We start from the raw sequence: 26,995 nt of genomic DNA, 5'->3' as shown, positions 1-26,995 counted from the left end.
TATGCATTATTCCCGCTGCTTTCCACTGTGAATGCATATCAAGAGGACACGAATAATATTTGATGTCTCCACGTTGTATCGTTTTTTTACAATATTATTTCATATATATATATATATATATATATATATATATATATATATATATATATATATATATATATATATGGCAAAATGATTTCTGCAGCTGTTGTACCTACAGCTAGCCAGGATCAGTGTGCGGATCTTAGGATACGGCAACGGATCCTTGTTTTTTTTTTTTTTTTGTAAAACGCCGTGAGGCCCACTTTTCTGTGTCAGCTGTAGAGAGTGTTATCTACGGCGACTGCAGAAATGTTAAGCCCTGTATGGCAAAATGATTTATGCAGCTGCTGTACCTACAGCTAGCCAGGATCAGTGTGCGGATCTTAGGATACGGCAACGGATCTTTATTTTTATTTTTATTTTGTAAAACGCCGTGCGGCCCACTTTTCTCTGTCAGCTGTAGAGAGTGTTATCTACGGCGGCTGCAGAAATGTTAAGCCCTATATATATATATATATATATATATATATATATATATATAGGGAAGGATATTGTGACAACCAAGTTGTGTTACTACCAAGTGACTACCAATCAATCTTACCGTTAGATCGATTATATTGATCCAACGGTTATATTTATTTCCATCTTTTTATGGTCATGATTTCCCAAATTTAATACTTTATATTTATTTTCACCTTTGTATGGTCATGATTTCCCATATTTAATGTTTTCACTTTAAATATGGGAAATCATGACCATACAAAGATGAAAATAAATATAACCGTTGGATCCACATAATCGATCTAACGGTGAGATTGATTGGTAGTTACTTGGTAGTAACACAACTTAGTTGTCACAATATCTTTCCCCATATATATATATGGGAAAAGTATTTCTCTAGTTACCGGAGAAAAAGTTATCTCCAGTGAGCTTAAAACGACGTCGTTTTGAGGTTATAAGATTAAAAAATTATAATTATAAAGACTAATATAACTCTGCAATATATTATAATTACAAAAATACCTTGATTTTCGTCCCAAAACGACGTCGTTTTGGGCTCACTAGAGATAGCTTATCTCCATTGACTGGAGAAATCCTATACCATATATATACATAGGATTTAGCGGTTATACAGTGACTGCACCTAAGGATTGGTGGAGTCATATAAAACTAGGTGGTTTTATAGTGTAAAAGCATTAAATATTGGAAATCATAATTATACAAAAGTAAAAATAAATATAAAATATTAAATATGAGAATCATAACCATACAAATGTAGAATTAAATATAATATTTCTTTTCACCAAAAAAAAAATAATATTTCTATTTTCTACCGTTAATTTTAAACGTGAAACTTCTTTTATTCCACAAAAAATGACATATTTTTTAGGTGACTGCACCAATGTTTATGTGCAGTCACATTACAAATCATTTTGCCACATATATATATATATATATATAGACATATATATATATATATATATATATATATATATATATATATTAGTAGGCAAAAGTATTTCTCCCGTCACCGGAGATAAAGTTATCTCCAGTGAGCTCAAAACGACGTCATTTTGAGGTTATAAGATTAAAAAATTATAATAATGAAAACTAATATAACCCTACAATATGTTACAATTACAAAAATACCTTAATTTTTGTCTCAAAACGACATTATTTTAGACTCAGGAGAGAACTTATCTCCTCGAGAAATCATTTACCCATAAAAGTAACATCTCTGTTTTTTTAAATAACACGTGCCATCTCTGTCTTTTTTACAAAAAATTAAGATTAAAATGTTTTAATTAATCGTATGTATTTTTAATAATTTTCAAATAATTATAATCTAATTTTTTAAGTTTCATGTTCATTAGTTATATGTATTTATTTTATGAATTTAAAAAAATTATTTCATTTTACATTTTTAAAATTTTTAATTTAAAAATATTTATTTATACACAAAATACTTACTGCTAGTATATTATTGTATTATTATTAAAAATGACAATAATGCTACATATACTGAACAATTTGATAGACAATAGAAGTACAAAAAAACTGGTTATAGCAAAATATGTAAATAAAAATTTCAAGTATCTAATATTAAAAAAATCTTAAACCAAAGGACAGAAAATCAAATAAGCAAACAATATATGTAAAAATACTTTTAAAAATAGATAATTTTTTTATAGAGGCATAAATGAGTTGAGTTGGATTAGGCTGGATTTTAATCTAAATAGATTAAATTTATGTAATATATTTTGGGTCTTATAACCTATTACTTGATATATGCTAAATTATAGATTTGATCTGACCTATATTTATAAATGAATAAGGCCTTTCCAATCTTCAAAGCATATAAAAATTAAAAATAAAAATTAAAAATATTATTTAAATAATAATTTTATTTTATATAAATAATATAATATAAGCTGGTCTATAAACTTATAGGTTAGGTCTTATAAAAATGGGAGTGGATACTCTCATGTCTTATTTAACATGACATAGTAATGCTGAGGAATCATAAACATTAGTGGTGTTAACAGGCCGAGCTGAGCTGAGCTTTGGTCTTAAAAGGCTAAGCCTATGTTTAAATGTGTCAACCTGACCTAGCCCGTTACCTGTTATGAATATAATTATCGGCATGTGGCCTGTCTTATTTATAAAAACATAAAGTCTTATTTAGCCTGTTTAAAAAAAATAAGATAACAAAAATTTATTCAAACAAAATATATGATCAACAACACTAATAACTTCACAAAGATTCATAAATTCAATGTATATCCAAAAAGCATAATATAGAACAAAAATATTCGAAAAAATTGTTTAATCAATAAAATGAGGTGAAATGGGTTGAGGAGAGAGAGTTATTATGAATAGTATAAAAAATATAAAATAAAAATAAAAGTTAGTATACTAGGCCAGCCTGAAAGGCTTTGAGGCCGAGCTTTTCAATTAGAGCCTGAGGGCCTTTTTATTAAACGAGCTTTTATACAAGTTCAATCCTGGTTCCAACAATCAATTTTAGAGCTGTAAGCCCAAGTCTTTACGAGCCGAGCTTAAGGCCCCTGAAAGACTCCTGGTTTGTTTAGCACTCCTAATAAACATACAAAGGCGAATCAATGGTGATAAAGGAAGATAGAGAAAATTTTTGGAATAGATAGTTACAAAATCATTACCTTTGATTCACCTTTGTATGATTATGATTCCCCACATGATCATATATGTTATGTTAAATAAAATATGAGATGATCCATTTCCTATAAAAGCAGGCATATGATTTGTTTTTAAATGTGATTTTTTAAAGGGTTCACTTTTTCTGTAGTTACTGCAGATAAGTTATCTGCAGTAAGCCAATACGACGTCGTTTTGGGACGGAAATCATGGTGTTTTTGTAATTTTAATTTATTTTAGGGTTATAATAGTCTTTATATTTATAATTTTTTAAGATTTCAATACCAAAACGACGTCGTTTTGAAAATAAATGCAGATAACTTCTCTACATTAACTGCGAAAATATTTTTTCCCTTTTTTAAATGTCAGAGCTATTTTACAGAATATAGGCAAACCCTAAAGGATGGATCAAGTGGCAATATTAGTCTTAGGACGGACAACTATCGAAAGAGCACTAGTCTTAGGAGTGGACATTTTGAGGACAGAGCTATATAATTGTCATATTATTTGACTCGAGATTAATCTCAAACTTGGGCGGGCATCTTTCTTGGGTTAGACCTGATTCCATCCAAAAGGATAATTAGAGTTATAAAATCCATATATATATACTAATCAAATTTTGAGCTAACCTAAACTAGGCCATAAACTGCTAAAAACTCGTTTTACCTATGTACATCCATGCCTTTTTTAATATTATTTAGTTATTTTACCGCAAGTAGTGATATTAGAGATGTTCAAATACTTTTATAACCAAAGCAAAATTAATTTAACTTTTAATGGTTGAATTATGATATGGACCTATATTAAGCAAGATAAATGATCCAACTCATTAAACAGCCCTAGAAGCCCAATAATAAAGATTAAAGAAGCAAGGAAGCATGTTTATTCCACATACACGTCACCCAAATACACATTTGGGGTGATAGCAGCACCAAACTCCTAGGTCTTAAACGCCAATGACTGAAAGAACAAACACAAAGTTTGAGCTAGATCTACATAACATAGCCAACAATCAAGCATTCCACGAACGAAATAAGCTGCAGAAACCACCTGAACCCAACAATAAGATTATATACCACCATACTAAGGTGGCAGAAGTATGTTATGCCATTGTTGATCATCTTCTCCATTATTACTAGAACTTATTAATCAAACATTAATTTGAGCGTGAAAGTGTCTTGCAAGTATTTCTTCCCACCTGTCTCCATCGAGCAAAGGTCTCAAGCAGTGTTTAAAAACCCAGCCCGGCCGAGGTCAGGGATCACGGAGTCACGGATTCAATCGGGGGTCATGAGGTCACTACGCTGACCCATTTTTATATATTAAAAAAATAGAAATATATATATCCTATATGAAAATATTAGAAAACAAACCATCAATCATCAAAGATTCAAAATATACTTAACATAATTCACCAATTACAACTACAAGTCAATATTACACAACCTAATTAAAGTATCAAGATATCAAAGTACAAAACTCATATTCTAATGGGATCACTACGCTGACTCGGTTCTGCCTCTTTTGAGAAGGTCCTTGACAAAGGAAAATTTAAAGGAAGTAAGAATGTTTCACCAAAAAAAAAGTAAGAATGAGTTTTTGTTTTCCATCGACGACCGTAAGGATTTCATTTGAATGGGTAAATTTTTTACCTTTTCTAGAAGATTCACGGCAGCGAGGTGAAGATTGAAGACGTCTAGGTCGCTGGGAGAGAAGAGAACGATTAGATTTAAGTTTGCAAGCATTTTTTTTAATAAAATGATGTTGTTTCATGGAATTAAAAAAAACATGCAGTGACCCCTTTTGACCCATCTGTCCGGGGAGTCACTGAAACCCGACCGTGTTTTGGGAGTCGGTAGGGTCCAACTTGTGACCCCAACCCTCAAAGAGGAGGGGTCATGATTTACCCGAATCGACCCGGGAGCGGGGTGAGATTTTAAAACACTGGTCTCAAGCATTAGTGCAACCATCCGGCGGAAACATTTCACACTGTATCACACCAGATCCAGTTACAATCTTACTTTAGACTCCAACAAGACCATGCTCAAACGAGTGTGGTCACACCTAACATGTCTTGGACTAATTCTTTATGTACATACCTTATAGGGATAGGTTATTCTGCCTACTCTCATTTTGTCTACCTTTACCTACCCCTTTGATTACCATTCGATTACAATCTAATCCAATGGTCCATATTTGTCAAATAAAATAAACTTTTATCCTTCACTTCCTCCCAAATTCTTTCTCTCTCCTCTCCTTTCTCTCTTTCTCGACGAATCTGTCCTTGAATCCGTTCCTTTGAATTAATCCACTATTATCGTGTATGGATTAATGGTTTTGAAAATATATCAAAGAACTCAACTTCTCATCCAGTTTGAATCGAGAGCTTCGCGAAATTGGGAGCAATATATCAAAGAATTGGGTAATTAGGGATTCACAAACTACATTTCTTTTAAGGCTATTATTCATAAAATATTATGAAACGCAAATAAGATTCTTCAAGAAATGCCCACGGTTTTCCCAGCCAAAGAACTAGCGATAGCTCGATACCGAATATGCAGCGATAGCAAAAAAAACCTAGCAGGATGAGATTGTAGTATATTTTGGTAGTATATTGATAGCAAAAATAACCAAGCAGGCAGAATAACCTAGCGATAGAAAAATATCAATGATTTTGGCTACGGGAATTTTTCAATCTTGGTTGGGGAGGAGAGAGAAAGTGAGGAGAAAAAAAGGGGAAAAAAGGTTTATTATATTTGGCAAATATAGACCGTTGGATTAGATTGTAATCGAACAGTAATCAAAGGAGTAAGCAGGTAGGCAAAATGGGAGTCGGCAGAATAACTTATCCCTACCTTATAATGAATAAAATGGATGATCTCTTGTTACCAAAAAAAAAAATGCATGATCTCTTGGCCGTGTAGCTAATCATATGAGTCCAAAATAAAATATTTTTTAGACATAAAATAATTTTAACTTTTAAAAAAATTCATGAGAAGAATAACACATAAGAATTAAGAAGTCCTTTCAAATTGGCTTTTCAATATGGGTTTTTTTTAATTGTAAATGCAGATAATTTATTTATATTGAGTTCAAAACAACATCGTTTTAAAGCGAAAATAAAAGTAATTTTGTAATTATTATTTATTCTAGGATTATAAAAGTCTTTTTCATTATAATTTTTTAATTTTTCAACGCAAAATAACATTATTTTAGAAGCAAATATAGATAACTTATGTAGTGTAGAATCATTACCGCCTTTCAATATTTAATAAAAAAGATGATGAAGCTTTCCGAACTAAACAAACGGGGCAATAACACGTGGACGTGGGTTTCAAGTTCGCCACCAGGAAATGAGGGAGAAGAAACTCGGCATTTTATTTTATTTGTTGGGCCCCATGATCATATTCACAAGCAAATTCCTTCCTTGTATTTTTATCATTCATTTTTTGCATGCAACTGTGTACTCAATTATGCTTCTCTGTCCTCCTGCTTCATAACCAGGTTCTCTCTCTCTCTCTCTCAACAAACTTTTCAATTTCTATCATTTGGTCTCACACTATATTATCTTTGTTTCGTTATGAATCTACCAATTCAGCTATAGTATGTGTATATGTATATATATATATTCTTGACAGATTTGTGAAGCAACGTATCCTTTACGCCAAATTGCATGGTTACAATTTAGGTGTTTTGTTGGAAATTCTATCTTATTTTTTTTAACGGAATTTTTGGATGTTGATCCGTTTCATTGATCTGTCAATATATCTGAGCATAACTGTTGAAATCTGAAACTGCTATCTTGTATCAACGTTATACAGTTCTACATTTGGATGTGAATTGATGGAAAGTTCTAAAGATGCTAGAATGGGAGCGTACAGATGGAAATGATAAAAGAAGGGAGGAACTCTGGGGTTTGTATCATAATAAACGTTATTTTCTGTTTAAGGTCATCTATAATGCTCATTGAGTCATTCTGATTTGGTATTTTCATATTCTATATTTTCATCTTAATAATTTTAGGGATGTGTAAAATACAAGTAAAAATTATATAATAAATCAGTCTCCATTGTATTGCTTACGTAATGTGTACTGTATAGGCTCAAAAGTTGATGATGGCGTGATGCAATATAAGAACATTCACATAAGCTTGAGTTCAATGTTTTTGCATTCATATTCTACTATTCACTCACCTATGATCTTTTCGAGACTGTATTTATTCTTTATTACCGTAAGCTGAAGTGAGCAGGGCGCTCTCTGATTTTTGCTAGGTGGATATGTAAATGATTATCCTTTACTCAACCTTAAAATTTTCTTGCCAAGCTATATGAAACAGATTCTCGAATGTCTACGGAAAGATTATTGCTAATTGTCCTAGATAAGAAGCAGCAATATTTAGATAAAGACTTTCCTCAGTAATACCATAATATGAATCTTCACGTTATGTTCATCATCAATCAAACCAAATACGATGAGTAGTGGAGTCCAAAGCTAAGCCTTGGAAATATTAATGATTTTCAAATTCTCATAGTCATTTTTTTTCTTTTTTGATAAAAGAAGAAATGCATTAAAACAAAGAGAAGATGATTACAAAGAGTTATGAGGATAAAAAATCTTCCTTAAAATAAAAAATAAAAACAAACAACCAAGAACAAAGAAAATTTTTAATGTAGTAAAGTTACTCAATCCCTCAACATATCTGTAAGGGAAACCTCTTTAAAAAGACCATGTACTTTACACCAAGTAGAAACCAACTGACATAGTCATTATCCTATTATAATAATTCTTGCTATCCTGGAATATAATTTAACAATAGTTTTCATATCATGTATGTAATTACAAAGAATCTTTATATGAATTCTGTCCCAGATTATGTATTAATGGTAGATTCCTTATTCAGATTCAACTATTGAGAGTTCGATTCTATTTGATTTCAGGACTACAGTTGCATTACCGGGTGCAAAGAGTTGATCTGCTGGTTTTGAACCAGATCTCAATAATGATTCTTTCTGCTCTTCTAACTTCAGTTGGAATTAACCTTAGCCTATGTTTTCTATTTGTCGCTTTATACTCTATATTGAGGAAGCAGCCTGGTAATATTGCTGTCTATGCACCACGCTTAGTTGCTGAAGGAAATTTTCAAGAGGGTGGTCAATTTAACTTGGAACGGTTGTTACCTACTGCTGGTTGGGTGAGAAAAGCATGGGAGCTCTCTGAAGACGAATTTTTATCAACTTCAGGCTTAGATGCTTTTGTCTTCATGCGCATATTTGTCTTTAGGTGATTAAAGTTATTAATTGATTCTAAGTTTAGAGAAGTATCATGTAATTTCTTATTAAACTCAAATATATTCTATTGGCTAACAATCCTATTTTACTCACTTTGATAGATATTCCTGCATTCTGTGTATCAAGGATCTATGTTTATACATGTTCATATATGCTTACATATATGTAAATATTCATAGGTGGTTTCTGCATCACAACAAGACTTCCTTTGTTATCGGTTTTACGCTGTTGTAAATTCAATTCGATGTGTGCTCATTTGTTAACTTGGAGTAGATTTCAACATTGTTGTCAATATGATACAATATGTCCATCTGTAACCACTGACTACTTTTCTATCTGCATTTCTTTAAAATGCATATCAGTCTTTCTATTTTCTGTCACCTTCCTGTTTGTTGCTTGAAGGGCACTTACACTGTTTAGCTGATTGTTTCCCTTCTTTTTGTGGTATTGTGCAGTTTAAAAGTATTTACTTTTGGTGGAATTGTTGGGATACTCTTTCTTCTTCCAATTAATTATATGGGGAGTCAGATTCGTGATGATTCTGATTTTCAAAACAAGTCTTTGGATTCCTTCAGTATTTCCAATGTTAACAATGGTTCAAACAGGTGAATATTATTGATCAAGGTGGTCTTAACTCTTTGTATATTATTTATTCATGATAAATAACAATACATATATGAAATGCTAATTTATTGGTTCTATTTTGACATTGAATTCGAAAAGTCTCATTTTCTTAAATTGATGAACTGCATTTAATATGTAAAGTCTCTGTTATATTTATATGAATTGTTGGGATATGCTTTGCAATGAGTTTAACAGAAGAACAGACATATGTTATGTTATTACTATCTCTAAGTGAATTACATCAAAGTATGCTCTTCCTTCAATTTCTTCTCACTTTCATGGCAGGATCTGAGTGCTTAAAAAGTGTGAAACCAGCCAGTTATGGATGTTTTCCATAAAATGAACATTAAGTGACTATCTTATGGAGTACATCTGATGGAATATGTTCTTTTAACCTACTGCTGTTTGTTTATAATACTTCCAATATATATTTGAGACTTGGAGTAGTCTTTGCCACTGGGCATAAATTGATAATCTTGTTTGTAGTTACCAGGTAATTGAGATGTGTACTGTTGGGATCTATAAGCCCACTATGTTCCCTTCTGGGATGAGTCACTGTATGGGTTGTACCTCTAGCAGAGATAAAGACCAAGCTAAGAGGGACTGTCCCAAGTATGAATACTATCGGGTGATAATTGGGGGGGGGGGGGGGAATGTGTGTATGTGACTCAAGGAATATGGGCAGAATAACGATACATAAGATGCCTCTCCTTGTGTGTGGAGAGGGGTATTTATAGGGGAAGGAGATGTCGATCCTGTGTGGGTTGGTGAGAGGGGGTCAACCCTCCTTGGGATCAGTTAGGGGTGACTGACACTGCTATGATAGCAGTGATGCAGCCCCTATGCCTGGCGATGTCAGCGTATGACGATGGGGTGGTTACTACTTATATTGTTTGGGGCGGTCTCCCAGGGAGTTAGAATCCCAAGGTGAGACATTTTGGGGTCTCACCTAGGGAGTGCAGTCGCTTTGGGGGCAGAGAGGCTGGAGGGTTGGTAGGGCTGACGTGGATAAGGGAAAAGGGTTTGGGCTTAGGCCACTGGGCCATATGGCGTTGGGCCATCCGGAACAAGATGAATTAAATATATCAACATTTTAACTAATATATAGACTCATCACAGTTTCTGGTACAGTCTGCCAACTTTATGGGAGGTTGTTCGTTATGGAGAGCTTCATCTTTGAATCTTGTACAATTTGAAATTTTGAAACGAAAACCTAATTGATATTTGGAGTTTCAGCACCATGATTGTCCACTGCAAAATATCTAAATAAATTGATTTACTCCCTTGTCTCCACTTTTCTCTTCCCAATTGCCTTTGAGCATTTTTAAAAAAAAATTGTTTTGCATAAGTCTTAGAAAGAAATCATTGAAAGAAATTAGGAATGAGCTGTTCATCTCTATCACTAAGTGCTCCAAGGTGAAAACTTCTAGGTGCATCATGCTTATTTAACAGCCACTTCTAAGCTTTTCTGATGGCTAAACATAATGTGTTTCAAGACTGGGGTATCAAGAGCGTTAGGTTTATAATCTCATAGGTATAATTACTGTTTTCTATGGTTTATTGTTTTCAATTCTCAAAGTATACTGATTTTATTATCTAATACTATGATACATACCAGTTGGTTCACCCCTCCATTTTGTGCCAAATAATTTTCATTGAATGACATTGGGTTGCTGGTTATGTTCAACAGTTAACTCCCCATTTGCTTTTTCATTTCTCCATTAAATGTTTACCATTGTGGTTTCAAATCTTCATCAGATCTCTCTGTTCCTCCCCTGAACGGAGAGGAAGTTCTGAGAAGAATGATAAGACTGATTTACTATTGTCATGCATTTACATTGTGAAGTCCTAGATTTTAAGTACTTATGCTCTTCCCCAAATAATGCAAATCCATCCTAACACTGATGGCAAAATTTTATTTGTCTGCTATTGTAATCACATCGACTTGTGTGAATGAAAGATTTTTTCATGAGTGTTCTTAAAATTTGATTCTCAGTACTTGATTTGTATGTAAGTTATAACATGGGAACTCTGATCGCTAGATTTGGCCTTTCTCAAGGTTATGGATCCATTTTTGCGCTGCATATGTTTTCACTGGAGTTGTCTGCATTCTTCTTTATTATGTAAGTTATAATTGTTCAAGTTTGCTTTGTCAATGCTGTCAGATTTTTCCTGTTCTATTAAGCTATAAAGATAGTGATTGAATTCCATGATTGATGTTAATACCCTATGCAGGAGTATGAGTATATTTCATCAAAAAGAATTGCTTGCTTCTATTCATCCAAGCCCGAGCCTCATCAGTTTACTATATTAGTACGAGGTATTCCTGTTCCACCTGGAAGCAACTGTAATGATGCTGTTGAACGCTTCTTCATGGAGTATCACCCTTCTATTTATCTTTCACATTCGGTTGTCCGCCGGAGCAGCAAACTTCAAATTCTAATTGTAAGCATTTTTCTTGAGTTTTAATTGATTCAATATTTTCCCTTGACATTTGCTTAATTTTTCATTGTTTATTGCTGTGCTGTGGTGGCTCGAATTCTTAATCCTGAAAATGTATATGATAGGTTCAGAGTTCAGTAAGAAAGAAATTAAAACAGAATTCAACAGAGACTTGTATTAGTTTTCTCCAATTCAACATTAACCAAGTCTTCATACATACTGATGTTCACAAATTGGAAAAAATAAGCTGAAAGTACTACTTCAATTCTGAAACTAACAGAACGAAAATAAAATTGCAGAAAGTTAGTGTGAAGCAAATATGAGAGGCTCCACTCTCTTCCAGATGAAGCAATATTCCAGATGACCCTCTTCGCGTGCCTTTCCCTCTTTAACTATCCTCCTTCCATGCACCATGCCATAACTGCCTTGCATTCTGTTACGGGGTATTTTAAGGAACAGCATTATGCTGATGTGGCAGCCCTGAAACAACCAAAGGGACACAACTCTTCCTAGCTTTATCCCTTTTATAAGTCTTCATGGGCTGGACCGTATCAGTAATATTCTGAATATCTATAATCCATTAAGAGAGAAGTGCGATGATGGAAGATCAGGACTCCTAAAATTAAAGAAAACAACTAGAACAGAAAAACAGATAAAAAGAACAACTCCTAGTGAGAGAATACCATTCCCTTTGCATATTGGATAAATAAACTCCCTTAGAACACATGAGCTGAAACCCACAAAGAGGTCAAGAAAACAAGCCTATTTAAAAAATTCATACTCCAACAAAATACACCAAATATCTGCAAGGAGAGCAGAATTTCGAAGCACCTATATTTTCCTTTCTACTTCTGAAATGGGTCGATATAAGACCCTAAGGAAAACATTTGAAATAGCCTAGACAATACATAAATGATCTTAAACTACGTTATATACAATATTTAGTTTCTTTCTCAGTTCCCACTTATAATGTTTCTTCTCACAATGCCAAAAATACCTGATCATGTATATGTTAGACTGCATATTTAGTTAGACTTGACTTTCCCTTCATATTTAACTTCTACTTGTTTTACGCAATGGTGTTATGCATCCCACTTATAGGTTTGTTGGGACAGGCTTTCCATGAATCCTACCTGAAGCTTTTAGGTTTATTTTTAGGTTTATTGATGTTTGCCAGGCTTCCCATAAATAGCTTTGTTCTTTCTTTTAAAAAAATTTATCCATTATTTTTTAGAGGCACGGAGGTGGGTTTGGGTTTGAATCAGTCATTGCGTATCTTTGCGAAAATTTGAACTTAGAAATATATGGTTGTACCTAACTTCAATTATTTCTTCCAATGTTACCTATATTGTGCTTTTGACTGTTAATATTGTATTCCTTGTAGACTGATGCAGAGAGACTATACAAAAGGCTTACCCAACTGAAACATAAAAATAACGCTCCTCAAAGGCATAGACGTGATGGATGTTTTGGACTTTTTGGGCATAAAGTTGATATGTTAGATCATTATGAAAAGACATTGGGAGACATTGCGGATAATGTGAGAATAGAACAGTCTTCAGTGGCAGGAAAGGTAACTAATAACTATCATGTCTATTGTGTAGGCATTAATAATAATAACCTTCGAGACTTGAGATATAAGGCTATTTAATATCTGGCTTGGTTTACACCCTATCTAACAACAAAGCAAAATCATTAGTAAATCATTGGTTTAAAATCATTAGATTATCCTTTTAATTACTCAATTTAAATCAAATCATCAGTAAATGAAAATGTAACCCAAAGTCGCAAATTGTTCTGTTCATAATCAAAATCAAATCATTAGTGTGTTTTAAATAGTAAAATATCAAAATAAAGTAATTGAGGATGGAATGAATATCAGAAGATTGGGAAGAGCACTCACGTGGAGTCTTCATCTAGGGGGAAGTTAAGTCAATAGTTTAAGTAAAATATTTACCCCAAATTTGTCCAAAAGAAAGTAAAAGACAAATAAAAAAACCTTAAAAAAGTATTTGGTTTGGGTATGCGGCAATGAATTTCCAAAACTGTCAACCATATGCTGAACCGAAAAACTTTCTTTGTTTTGGCAGAAAATAAGATTTAATCTACTTGTTTATTACTCAACACCGAACTTAAAACAAGTATAGACAAATTAGTCAGTGCAATCAGACTTTGTTTGATTTTAAAAAACCTTTGTTTTCTTCATTAAATTATCTGTTGACTACTAGATTTGTATTTTGAAAAGTTTTGTACATGGTTAAGTTGAATATCTAATACATCCACTTGTTTAATAACTACTTTCAATTTAAAAGGAAGTCCCAGCTGCCTTTGTCTCATTTAAGTCACGATTTGGTGCTGCAATAGCTTTAAAGATTCAAGAAGGTGTCAATCCCACAGACTGGATTACTGAGCAAGCGCCGGAACCTCATGATGTTTATTGGCCTTTCTTTTCTGTCACATTCATTAGAAGATGGATCAGCAAGCTGGTGGCTTTTGTTGCCTGCAATGCTCTTACAATTCTATTTTTAATCCCAGTTGCACTAGTACAAGGTCTTACCCATCTTGATCAGTTGGAAACCATGTTCCCTTCTTTGAGGGGCATACTTAGAATGTAAGTTGGAATTATTAACTGATGAATTTTATCTTCCTCTACTTAAGCATTTTAGAGAATCAGATCAATATATAAGCACACGTGCATTTGCATTACATGAGAAATGAGAATTGCTTTCAGCCCAAATGTAAGCACGAATTTTCAGTCCAAATTTAAATTCACATCTTTGAATAGACTTGTTTTTCTAACCTCTTCGTGGCTCTGTGCTCATGGTTTTTTGTAGTGAATTTCTTCATATTATATTCAAAGGGATTGGAGCTCTCTCTAGGGCTGATGCTTTTCTGGATTTTCTGTTTTAGTATCACTCTTGTTCCTCCGGCTTTGTATTTCCTGTCTTCTATTAAAGTCTACTTTCGTCAAAAGAAAATAAAAAAATACTTCTCTATATAAGATTATACTATTTTTGTAAGAAGCAGGAAACTAGGATTCGTAATCTATATTTATTATGATTGTGTGTAAAATGACATTATATTTGTTTCAAGCATCTTTTTTGATTAAAGCATGGTATAAACATGGAAACTCTTGACTGGTTGTATGGGGTTGGAACGAAAGAATGAGAAAAAAAATGGAAAGATTATATGCTTCCTTTGTTTGATTTGATAAATTTGAAGGATGTTATCATGAGTTAAAAATCATTCATGGGCTTGCACTTAACAATGATATGGTTCTTGATATGTTATCAGAGCATTCATGATCGTGTTGAGGAAGGATTTGAGAGGGAAAGAAGGAAGGATTTCTTCCCATTTCCACCTTTTAAAGCAAAAATTTCCTTCCTACACGAATGCATGTAATACATTACTGTGACTAGAGATATGACCTAAATTTTCCATGTAAATATTCTAGCTCTGGTTTTAAGATTCTGTGCATAGTTTATCTCAAAGGAGTTTCCCTCTCTTGTATGCAAAATTGTTGCATGTTTTTACTGTTTTTAATTATTTTCTCTGACCAGGGAGTCATCTAATCTCATCACTCTCTTTGTAGTTTTCCTCATTTTTCTTATTTTATATAGGAGAAAAGTGAACGGAAACCAGTCTTTTTGAATTTTGTTCCCTCTAATTCTCTTCTGCTGGTGTGGTTCTTAAAAGGTAGAATAGAATGAATCCTTAAAATCTCACTTGAAATGAAAGAAAAATAAGCTTAGTAGTATTGTTACAGTTTGGCATTTCCTAAAGTTGAATTATATGGTTCTCTCGGTTGCAATGACAAACCTTTTTTAGTTTTTATCTGGATGAAGTTATCATCAAAGTTATCTCCTACCTAATATTTTCACCAGATGACTCGTATTATCATGCAAAGCTTCTTCCCCGAGAATTGGCTGTTTATCTTTCTTCCAATACTTCATCCTACTTGGAATCTTTCTAAATCTAATACAACAGCTAATATATTCGTGTTTGTAATGTATAGGCCCACAAATCTGTGTTGTATGGTTTTATGTACATAAATACTTTTCTTTTCTTTTCCCAAGAAGTTGACTTGTTGAGTTTGCAATTGCAAGTTGAAAATATAGTTTGTTGCTTAATCAGTAGCACTGACACCCTTTCCATTAATTTGCAACTGAAGTAGAGTTTCCTAATATTTGTTTGCAGGGCAGTTGTGAGCCAAGTTATAACAGGGTTCCTTCCCATTCAGATTCTTCAGGTTTCTCTTTCCTTTGTGCCACCTATTATGATTATGCTTTCGTCCTTGCAAGGATACATCTCATGGAGTCAGATACAAAAAAGTGCATGCACTAAAGTATTGTGGTTTACCATATGGAACATTTTCTTTGCAAATGTACTATCAGGATCAGCTCTCTATCGATTGACTATCTTTCTTGAGCCCAGAGAGTTTCCCAGAGTACTAGCTGAAGCTGTACCAGCACAGGTGAGAACAATGACTTTTTTTGCAAGTTACACAAATTTCTGCAATATTTTATAAATGAAGATGAGTTTCAATGATTTGGTGTTTTTCTGTTCTCTGTCTCTTTTTTAATATTCCATGTATGCATGCCTATGTCCCGAAGGTCTTGTTTTCAAAATGAAGTATCATATAATATCTCAACCAGTTTAATAGCTGAATAATTTTTAGCATAATTGACAAATTGAACGTTGAGAGCAGTCATTTTGTCAAAGAAATGCAAAGATGTAGTATTATATCCAGCTTGTTCTCTGCAACTTTCTATTGAATCTGATTGTTTTGGAACTAGACATTTTTAAAAGGCTTTTATTAGGGTTTACAAGAAGCAGAAGATTATTAAGCTAACCTGGCCATGAACTTTTTCACTAAGAAGTACAAAGGTCTGTGCATATAGTGTGTTGACTCTAACATACCATTGAATAAGTACCTTGTCTAAGTGCCTTTTGGCAGCTTTTACTCTGAGCTAAGCTACCACAGAAGGTTAAAATATTTTTGAAGACACACTAATGCGCTTGGTCATCCACAGAGAACAAAAAATAAGCATAGTAAACTTGCTTTTACAAATAGTAATGTGCTGACATATTTGAATCACAATCTTTCTTAACTTGCCCACCTAAAGCAACAACTTTATACGCTCTAATGTAGATAAAGTGAATTCTTGATATCTGAGACAATCAAGAGACATTTATTTGCAACCAAACTTTGAAAGTATTTCATTTCATCATGCCCTTTCAGTTTGTTGCAGTTTATTTTTATACGATTAATGAAGAGTTGGATAAAAATAAAAGGCAAATCTAAATGCATAAGACTGCCCGACTTTTTGAGGGTAGGGATGAGGGTCGATTGTGCATGGCCTTATCTTTATATTTTTGTAAAAAGACTATTTCCTTAACTAAAAACTTGTGACCTTCTTCTGTTCACAAAGAAACTACCTTACCTTGCTCCAAGGCTCGCGCTCAAGTTCTTGTAAGAATAAGGAGAATAAAATTTTGTGACAATATCCACAATTTATTCTGTCCTCTATGTGTTTTGATGGAGCAACTATTTTCCCCTGCACATGTTATGGAAAATAATTTTTTTATATTTTTTTTACTGGTCTTATATTATTCTGGGATTTCTATTTCTGATTTGTTGAGATTGGACTGCTTTCTTTCGATTTTGGGCACCTTTGTCTCCTTTTTTTTTTTTTCTTTTCATTTGTCCATAAACAGTTCTTTTATTTACTGCCACTTCGCATTACAAGTATTTACTTGCAGGAAACAAATCCTTTTATTGTCTGCATAACATATTATCGCATGAATTGGAGGATAGGCAATTCACATTTTATACTTCATATTTGATGCAGGCATCATTCTTCATGGCATATGTTGTGACATTCGGATGGACCACTATAGCTTCAGAACTCTTTCAATTGTTTCCACTTTTTTACAATTATATAAATAGAATTTTTGTTAGAGATAGTGATGATGACTTTGAGGCACCGTCAATTCCTTACCACAGCGAAATTCCTAGAATTCTTTTCTTTGGTCTTCTTGGTATAACATACTTCATCCTTGCTCCTCTGATACTGCCATTTCTCTTGGTCTACTTCTGTTTGGGATACATCATTTACCGCAACCAGGTTTGCAAATTGTTTTTTGGTTCCTTTTCAGTATATACATTTATCTTCCCTTTTTTTATTGTAGAATATGCATTTGTACTTGTAATGTAACATGGCAAGCTGATTACTTGTTTATGAAAAGTGCTCCCTCACTTAAGTTGGTGATTTAGAGATGCAAATAAATGTTATCAAATGATCATATGAATGTTTGTCATACATTTGGTCTTAAGCTGTAGTAATTAAGAAACTTATTGCTGTTTCTTTTTTATTTTGGTAGCAAGAGGGTGGGAAAAGTTTTAATGCAATATTCTGAACTTTAATTGTTTGAGGCTTTCTGGATTCTCTTTGGTCCTTTTCACTCTTGGTCACTGTACAACATATTTCTTTTCCTTCTTCAATATGGACTGTATACAATGGATCAATGAGATAAAGGGTTTTTTTTTTTTTCTTTTTTTTTTTTTGGGAATGCAAAATGGGGACAAGATGATATTTTAGAACAGAACTATTTGTTTCAAAAGATTATCTTGTGAAATCATTATTGGTTAATCAGTTGCTCTTAAACATTTATGTTCTTTAATGGGACAGATTTCAAATGAGACTATTCTAGGAGAAAATGATTGTCTGGGTACTATGTGTGTGTATCAACCAAGTATTTCGTCGACTAATTTCCCCACCCTCAGTCTTCTAACCCCTGCATAAAGACTGAAAAAAATTATGTGATGTTTGCATGTAAATATTAGAATTAATGTTGTAAATATTAGAATTATTTGTTTATTATTTGTATTAGCTAGAATAATCTAGAAGCGTCTTTGAGCTTAGCCCATTAGATCTTTCAGTCTCTTTAAATAGAGAACTCTTGTACAACTATTACTACAATTCAATAATATACAATCTTTTACTTCCAATTTGGTATCAGAGCTCTCGATTCTGAGGGCTCTGCTTCTGCGACTGCCGCCTTTAGAGCGGAACCCTATTTGTTTGCCTCTCGCAGCCACCACCCGCCACTGGAAAATTTTTCCAGAGACCTTTTGGACCGAGAGGACCGCTTTTGGGCTCCTTTTTCCCAAATCTATCCATTTACGTACGTTTCCCAGTCACAAAACGAACCAAACAGCCCCCAAAATACCCAAACCGCACCTGATCTCACCGGAAAACACTGTTTCGTCGACCTTTTGAGCTCTAATCAGTCATAGAGAACATCGCAACATTCGGGCGACCCTGCTGTGAAAAGCCCACCGCCGCCTGAGACCACACGCGCCCTCATGCGCCACCTGCATTCTTTGCACATAGGACTCACGCGCCACCACTTTCCCGGCGCGTGCCGTCGTCGTTTTGCCTCGGACCACCACGGTTCGCCTCGCCTTGCCTTCCCGGTTCCAGATCTGTCCTTTCCTGCTTGATCAGACACCTTTTCCAGAAGTGGGTCTTCGATCTCGCCATAAAAATCGAATCTTTTTTGGTCTCTCAAGACTTCTTTGATCAGATCTGGCTTACTTGTTACTACTTGGGACGTTCAAAGGCTTATTGGTAATTATTTTCACTCTTTTTTGTGCTGCCTTATTCTCTTTTCATCCATGGAGACTTGTTCCTTTGCTATGTTTGGTAAGATCACACCTACGTTTCTTATTGCTTCTTGCACTGATTTCGAAAATTCATGGATTATGGATTCTGGTGCAACTGAGCATATGACTTGTCTAGCTGATCTGTTTCTTTCATATCACCCAACTAGTGGTATTCATACTATAGTTGTAGCTGATGGATCCCACAAATCTGTTATGGATTATGGTAACATTCAAATTCAACCTTTCTTGCTTTTAAAAAATGTTTTTCATGTTCCTCAGCTCTTCACTAATCTTATCTCCACTTATGAGCTTACAACTGACATGAATTGTGCTGTCATCTTTTTTCCTAACCATTGTGTTATTCAGGATCTCACCACGCGGAGGACGGTTGGAGTTGCTAAGGAGCCGGGTGGGTTGTACTTGCGCCTGGGGCATCCGTCATTTAGCCTATTGAAGTCAATGTTTCCTTCTTTGTTTCTGAATCAGTCAATTGACTCCTTCCATTATGATGTTTGTGAGCTTGCAAAACACCACCGTGTGCCTTTTCTTTCAAGTTCAATAAAAAGTATTGAGCCATTTACTATTATCCTTTCCGATGTTTGGGGCCCTTCTAAAGTGCATAGCATTTCAAGTGCTAGGTGATTTGTCTCTTTTATTGATGATTGCACTCGAGTGACGTGGATATTGTTGATGAAAGACAAGTCAGAAGTACCAGAATTGTTTATTCGGTTTTATCACATGATCGAGACACAATTTGGTAAAAGCATTAAGCGATTTAGATCTGACAATGGTACGAAGTATGTTAACCAGCGACTGTCACAATTCATTTCTTATAAGGGTATGATTCATGAGCTCCCATGTGTAGACACCCCTCAACAAAACGGGGTTGCTGAAAGAAAAAATTGTCACTTGCTTGAAGTAACCAGAGCATTACCTTTTCAGACATATGTTCCCAGCTCTTATTGGGGAGAAGTCATATTATCAGTAGCTTATTTGATCAACTGCTTACCCTCCCAAGTGCTTGTTCATGTCAGTCCTGTTCATTCCATGATATCCTTCTTTCCTTCTATTCCAATCACGCAGAGCCTTCAATCTCGAGTCTTTGGGTGTATTGCCTTCATTCATATTCATAAATAACATCGGAGCAAATTGGACCCTCGAGCTCTTAAATGTATCTTCCTTGATTATGCTCCAGACAAGAAGGGGTACAAATGTTATCATCCTCCAAGTCATAAGTTTTTTGTCTCCATGGATGTCACTTTCCATGAATCTGAGTCATATTTCCCTCATCCTCGGCTTCAAGGGGAGAATAAGTTAGAAGCTTTGTCCATTTTCTCCTTTGAGTTTGAGCCTTCTTTACCATTAACCATACCTCTTCAGTCAGTCTTTACTTCCCCAGATGCTCCAGAAGTTGATAACAAGAAAGAAGTCTTAGTTAACGAAGTTGAGAGTCCTTCTGATACTTCATGTGACATGCCTCCTATCGATCGACAGAAAGTACGCAAAGTTGGGATACCCGAACTACTGTACCAAAGGAAGAAACAACCCACACTGCTCCACCAGCAATTGCAATCGCCTGAACCACTGGTAAGTACTAAATGCACTACCTCTTCTATTACTGGCCTGATATTAATTCTGATGACTTAACTTTGCTATAAGGTGTAACATCCCGGGCGCTGACGAGGGCGGGGAGTGATAGCCGGTGCGCAAGGGCACGGACAAGGAGCGGCTCCTGGCAGGCTTCTAGGGACGGGGGTACATGAATGAATCGAATCAACACCCGATAGAGAGGGATTCCAGATACTGTGCTGGTATGGGACGGTACAGTTGGGAATGGCTTATAAGAATTAATTGGTACTACCTATACTAACAAGATGCATCTACTTTTCGGTAGCCCGGATCGGAAGAACTCCACAGTTAAGCGTGCTTGACTTGGAGCAATTCAGGGATGGGTGACCTCCTGGGAAGTTTTCCCGGGAAGTGTGCGAGTGAGGACAAAGCACACTGAAAAGTCTCGTGTTAGTGTGTGGGGACAGTCGTTGATCCTTGCAAGTTGCCAGGCGTTACAAGTGGTATCAGAGCAGGGCCTCTCATCCAGTACGGTGTGGTTCGAGGACGAACCAGGCAGAAGCTGGTGGGCATGTAACATCCCGGGCGCTGACGAGGGCGGGGAGTGATCGCCGGTGCGCAAGGGCACGGACAAGGAGCGGCTCCTGGCAGGCTTCTAGGGACGGGGGTACATGAATGAATTGAATCAACACCCGATAGAGTGGGATTCCAGAGACTGTGCTGGTATGGGACGGTACAGTTGGGAATGGCTTATAAGAATTAATTGGTACTACCTATACTAACAAGATGCATCTACTTTTCGGTAGCCCGGATCGGAAGAACTCCACAGTTAAGCGTGCTTGACTTAGAGCAATTCAGGGATGGGTGACCTCCTAGAAAGTTTTCCCGGGAAGTGTGCGAGTGAGGACAAAGCACGCTGAAAAGTCTCGTGTTAGTGTGTGGGGACAGTCGTTGATCCTTGCAAGTTGCCAGCCGTTACAAGTGGTATCAGAGCAGGGCCTCTCATCCAGTATGGTGTGGTTCGAGGACGAACCAGGCGGAAGCTGGTGGGCATGTAACATCCCGGGTGCTGACGAGGGCGGGGAGTGATCGCCGGTGCGCAAGGGCACGGACAAGGAGCGGCTCCTGGCAGACTTCTAGGGACGGGGGTACATGAATGAATCGAATCAACACCCGAAAGAGAGGGATTCCAGAGACTGTGCTGGTATGGGACGGCACAGTTGGGAATGGCTTATAAGAATTAATTGGTACTACCTATACTAACAAGATGCATCTACTTTTCGGTAGCCCGGATCGGAAGAACTCCACAGTTAAGCGTGCTTGACTTGGAGCAATTCAGGGATGGGTGACCTCCTGGGAAGTTTTCCCGGGAAGTGTGCGAGTGATGACAAAGCACGCTGAAAAGTCTCGTGTTAGTGTGTGGGGACAGTCGTTGATCCTTGCAAGTTGCCAGGCGTTACATAAGGAAAGGGAAAAGGTCTTGTACCCAACACCCTATCTCTCATTTTGTCTCCTCTAAGAATCTTTCTATGCAACATAGAAGTTTTCTTACAGCACTTGACTCCATTTCAACCCCGATATCAGTGCATGAAGCATTAAAGGATGATAATTGGGTTCAAGCCATACGTGACGAGATGAATGCTTTAGAGAAGAATAATACATGGGAAGTCATTGACAGGCCAAACGGAAAAAAGGCAGTAGGGTGTAGATGAGTGTATACTCTGAAGTATAATTCTGATAGGACTCTTGAGAGGTATAAGGCTTGATTAGTATCCAAGGGTACACGCAGACCTATGACATTGGTTACGAAGAAACATTTGCTCCAGTGGCCAAAATGAACATTGTAAGAGTTCTATTGTCCTTTACTGCTTGGTTTACATGGAGATCTCACAAGGATTTGACTTTACAAATGGAGATAATAAAGTTTGCAAATCAAAGAAGGCGTTGTATGACTTGAAGCAATCCCCACATGCTTGGTTTGGAAGATTAACCAAGGTTATGGTTTCATTGGGATACAAGCAAAGTCAAGGAGATCACACACTCTTCTTTAAACATTCTCAATAAGGCAAGCTCACTATCCTTCTAGTTTATGTTGATGACATTATTATAACAGTGGATGATGTAGGTGAGAAATGTGCTCTGCAAGAAAGACTGACTTCTAAATTTGAAGTTAAAGATCTAGGAAAACTTAGATATTTTCTTAAGATAGAAGTTGCCCATTCGAAGAAGATGATCTTTATTTTTCAACGAAAGTATATTCTTCATCTCCTTAAAGAAGCAGGAAAACTTGGGTGTAAACCTTCCAGTACTCCGATTGAGCAGAATCACAAACTAGGTAGGGAAAATGACAGCCCTCCGGTTGACAAAAGACAGTATCAACGAATGGTGAGAAGATTGATATATCTGGCTCATGCTAGACCTGTGTAGCTTATGCAGTCAATATTGTTAGCCAATTTATGCATAATCCGAGGGAAAAACACTTGCAAGCAGTGGATAGGATTCTCCAATATCTAAAAGGCACACCAGGCAGAGGACTATTATTCCAGAGAGGAGGAAACCTATCCTTAGAAGTGTATACAGATGCCGATTATGCTGGATCTATAACTAACCGACGGCTTACTTCGGGCTATTGTATGTTTCTCTGTGGAAATCTAATAACATGGAGAAGTAAAAAGAAAAATGTGGTTGCTAGGTCGAGTTAAAAAGCAGAATTTCAGGCCATGGCCCAAGGCATCTGTGAGTTATTATGGCTGAAAATCATACTCGATGATCTCAAGGTGAGATGTGAAGGATCTATGAAGTTACTCTTTGATAACAAGCCAGCTATCTGTACAGCCCGCAATCCAGTCCAACACGATCGAACCAAACATATTGAGATTGACCGCCACTTCATCAAAGAGAAACTAGACAGTGGGCTGATCACTACTCCGTATATTCCTTCTGGTCGTCAATTGGCTGATGTCTTGACTAAGGGTCTTCCTAATAATAGGTTTCAAGAGTTTACTAGCAAGCTGAAAATGATAAATATCTATTCCTCAATTTGAGGGGGAGTGTTGTAAATATTAGAATTAATGTTGTAAATATTAGAATTATTTGTTTATTATTTGTATTAGTTAGAATACTCTAGAAGCGTCTTTGGACTTAGTCCATTAGGTCTTTTAGTCTCTTTAAATAGGGAACTCTTGTACAGTTATTACTACAATTCAATAATATACAATCCTTTACTTCCAAATTAATGGTTATAGTTTAATCCATGAATTTAAATTATTTAATTTTGGTTTTGGTTATGATTCTGGAGGCAAAATATTATTGGAAGAAGGCTTCGCGCTGTATCTGATAAATTGTTAATATTATTTCTTTCTCTTTTGATTACCATAATTCTAATGATATCTTAAATATCTTTCGGTAACAGCTGTTAAATGTTTATGTGGCAAAGTACGAGACTGGAGGAGAGTTTTGGCCCACAGTGCACAACTACACAATTTTTTCATTGGTGCTGATGCACATTATAGTAATTGGGATATTTGGGCTGAAGAAGCTTCCGTTAGCATCTGGCTTGACTCTTCCTCTTCCTATTCTCACACTTCTATTCAATGAGTACTGTCAGAAACGGTTTTTTCCTATATTCAAGGCTTATCCTGCCGAAGTACGTTGGTTGACAATTAATGCTAATTTATCTGATTCTTTTCTTGATTATGATGTCTGTATGCTTTTCATCTGCCCTTATTTTCGTACGTATGTTTTTCATCTTCTCTTATTTAATTGTGAAGTTGTGATTATTACTAACACAATTTTTTTATGCCCTGATAAACTTTTTGTTTTGGCAACCCCCGGTAGGCATTTAACTGTTCATGATTGATTGATGGTCATAGCTCACTTTAAAATGTAGTTACTCTCTGCAAATCCTGGTTACTAATTAGTTGCAAAGAAGGCGAGTCTAGAACAGTGATAAAGTTGTTTCTTTGTGACCGATAGGTCATGAGTTCTAAGTGGCATATATTGCTGATTATTATTATTTTTCAATTGAGTTATTACCTTTTTTCTTTTTACCTTGTTTCATTCTTATGAAATTATGTCCGCTGCAGTGTTTGATCAAGAAGGACAGAGAAGACCAAAATGATCCTAACATGTCTGAATTTTATGATAAATTGACCAATGCATATAATGATCCAGCTCTGATGCCAATCAAATATTCGGGAAGGCTTGGTAGTCACAGGTCTCCTCTACTTGTTAGCTCAGAAGTTTAAGTTGATAATTAGCTTCCTATAGCTTCGTTTGTATACTGAATTTCAGAATCCAAAATTAACAACCTAGAGAGTTCAGCAAATGGTTTGTGATGCTTGTATAAAACATTGCACCTTCCACTCATAACTTCCTTTCAATTTTGATTTGATGGTCCTTTCTGCTGCATGTCTGTTGTTTTCTTTTTTACGTTGTTAGAATTGAGAATTTATGCCTATAACCATTATGGAGACTTTTGATATCAGTATGAGATATTGAAAGGCCTGGTTTGTTGGCACTTATTTTATCAGATTACATGTTTGAACTCCAGTCATTTTGCAACTGCATTCTCAATAGCTACATAAATATTTTAAATAAATATCGTATCTCTAATAATAATTACTACAATTAAATATTATACCAAATGAGAAAAGAATTATGTAACTACATAAAATTATTTTTTCTAACTCAGTATGGTAGACTTGCCAAACACGAAAATAAACAACCCTGCAACCTGAAGATCACTCTTTTTTTACATGCTTATCTCAATTAGTATAAAACAATAAATAGGTAAACTTTTATGTGTTAACTTGTTTTGACCATTTTAAGAATTTACAGCTAAAATGACAGATATACATAGAAACTAAAAATTCTAAAGAATGAAGTAAACTAAACTGGTAATTTATACTTGATATAAATTGTAATTTGTATTTGGGAAAAGTACATTTGGTATATTTTCTTCAATTGCCGCCTTCTGATGTGGGTTTGCTTGTCGTTTGTACTATGAGAGTAGAATCACCCCAAAATAATAGATTCTCTGACTTTATAAAGAATATATTTCCAAAGAATTTGGCTATTTATGTTTCTAAGATTGTTTGAGTTTAACTCTTATTTATTTTTAATGTTTTGAACTAGCACGAAACATTTATACTCCAAATGTACATTAACTTGATATATAAAGCAAGCAGAGTCGAGTTCAACTTTTAATGAAAGGTTAAATGAATGTTAGACATCTTAAATATTACTTGTTTAATTAACGGCTAATCACACAGTGTTATACTCAACCATGTAATAAAAAGTAGTCAAGTATGATGAAACATGAAACAATTATTTATATCAATAACGTTAGAGTCAAGAAAGATACCATCATATCTGTACCTCAAAACGAGCACCCTTATAAGATAGACAAATTTGATTTAAAGTATCCTTTTAAATTACTTTCTTAGTTTATAATCTTTATAAATTTCATATAATTTTGAGATCTAATTAAAATTAATTCTGTAGAGAAAATGATTGGAATTGGATTGTTTTATCTTCAAGCAGATAAGATAAGCAAAGCCATTTGGCTAGTTATCATCCTGTCTCAGATGCATTTATATGATATTCTCAAGTTTCATTCATATCTGAATAATATCGAGCTGGAACATAGACAATTGTTCCTCATTTGATTCTGTATGCATAATTTATCATTCATTACTACATAAATAATAATAATAATAATAATAATAATAATATTCACACTATGATGAGCTTTCATTTATCAAACAACTTAAATTTTTGAAAAAGTTAATAGTTAACATCTAATCAAAAAGCAAATAATTAACTATAATAGACAACTTTATAATTAAATGGTTTAACATTAGATAGTTGTGCTGTGGTTGTTAAAGAGATCCTGGACTTTATACGAAATAATGGTCTGAGAATGTGGTACTTCAGTTGGCGCATTGGAGCTAAGCAGGTGGGAGTGAGAATATGTGTTCGAATCTTTCCAGTATCACTTTTGGGAGGAGTCTAAAGCCTTACTCTTGATCCACCATGAATCGGATTAGTTGCGGAGTAATGAACTGATTGAGATATTTCAAAAAAAAAAAATAGGTTGAGCTAACTACTAAAAAATAAATAAATAAAAGGTTGAGTTATGAAATTTAATAGATGTGACCCACATTTACCGAATTTAACAAGGGGAAATGGGTTTTTCTGCCAAAGA

The 26,995-nt window shown here is 35.0% G+C and overlaps 1 protein-coding gene across 1 annotated transcript; it reads left to right on the top strand.

The window, feature by feature from the left end:
* Positions 1–7,058: 7,058 nt before the first annotated feature.
* Positions 7,059–25,117, top strand: LOC133309263 (CSC1-like protein HYP1). Its single transcript, XM_061510018.1, has 11 exons — positions 7,059–7,109; positions 8,133–8,475; positions 8,939–9,088; positions 11,167–11,230; positions 11,343–11,552; positions 12,934–13,122; positions 13,862–14,160; positions 15,747–16,023; positions 17,402–17,677; positions 24,200–24,433; positions 24,873–25,117. Exons 2-11 carry the CDS (start codon positions 8,195–8,197, stop codon positions 25,032–25,034), a joined length of 2,142 nt encoding a protein of 713 aa, XP_061366002.1. The 5' UTR covers positions 7,059–7,109; positions 8,133–8,194; the 3' UTR covers positions 25,035–25,117.
* Positions 25,118–26,995: the final 1,878 nt, after the last annotated feature.

Source organism: Gastrolobium bilobum, unplaced genomic scaffold (genome assembly GCF_033153095.1).
Source record: "Gastrolobium bilobum isolate Gb01-03AN ecotype WA unplaced genomic scaffold, APGP_CSIRO_Gbil_v1 utg7600, whole genome shotgun sequence".
NCBI lineage: Eukaryota > Viridiplantae > Streptophyta > Magnoliopsida > Fabales > Fabaceae > Gastrolobium > Gastrolobium bilobum.
Note: the sequence above shows the minus strand (reverse complement) of the source record. Positions and strands in the feature narration are given on the sequence as shown.

What these genes read in the sequence shown, in the direction of transcription:
- LOC133309263 (XM_061510018.1), top strand. Translation starts at nt 8,195, where the DNA reads ATGATTCTTTCTGCTCTTCTAACTTCAGTTGGAATTAACCTTAGCCTA. An exon ending in GCAAACTTCAAATTCTAATT is followed by an intron (nt 11,553 to 12,933) that starts GTAAGCATTTTT and finishes TATTCCTTGTAG; the next exon opens with ACTGATGCAGAGAGACTATA. An exon ending in TTGAGGGGCATACTTAGAAT is followed by an intron (nt 14,161 to 15,746) that starts GTAAGTTGGAAT and finishes ATTTGTTTGCAG; the next exon opens with GGCAGTTGTGAGCCAAGTTA.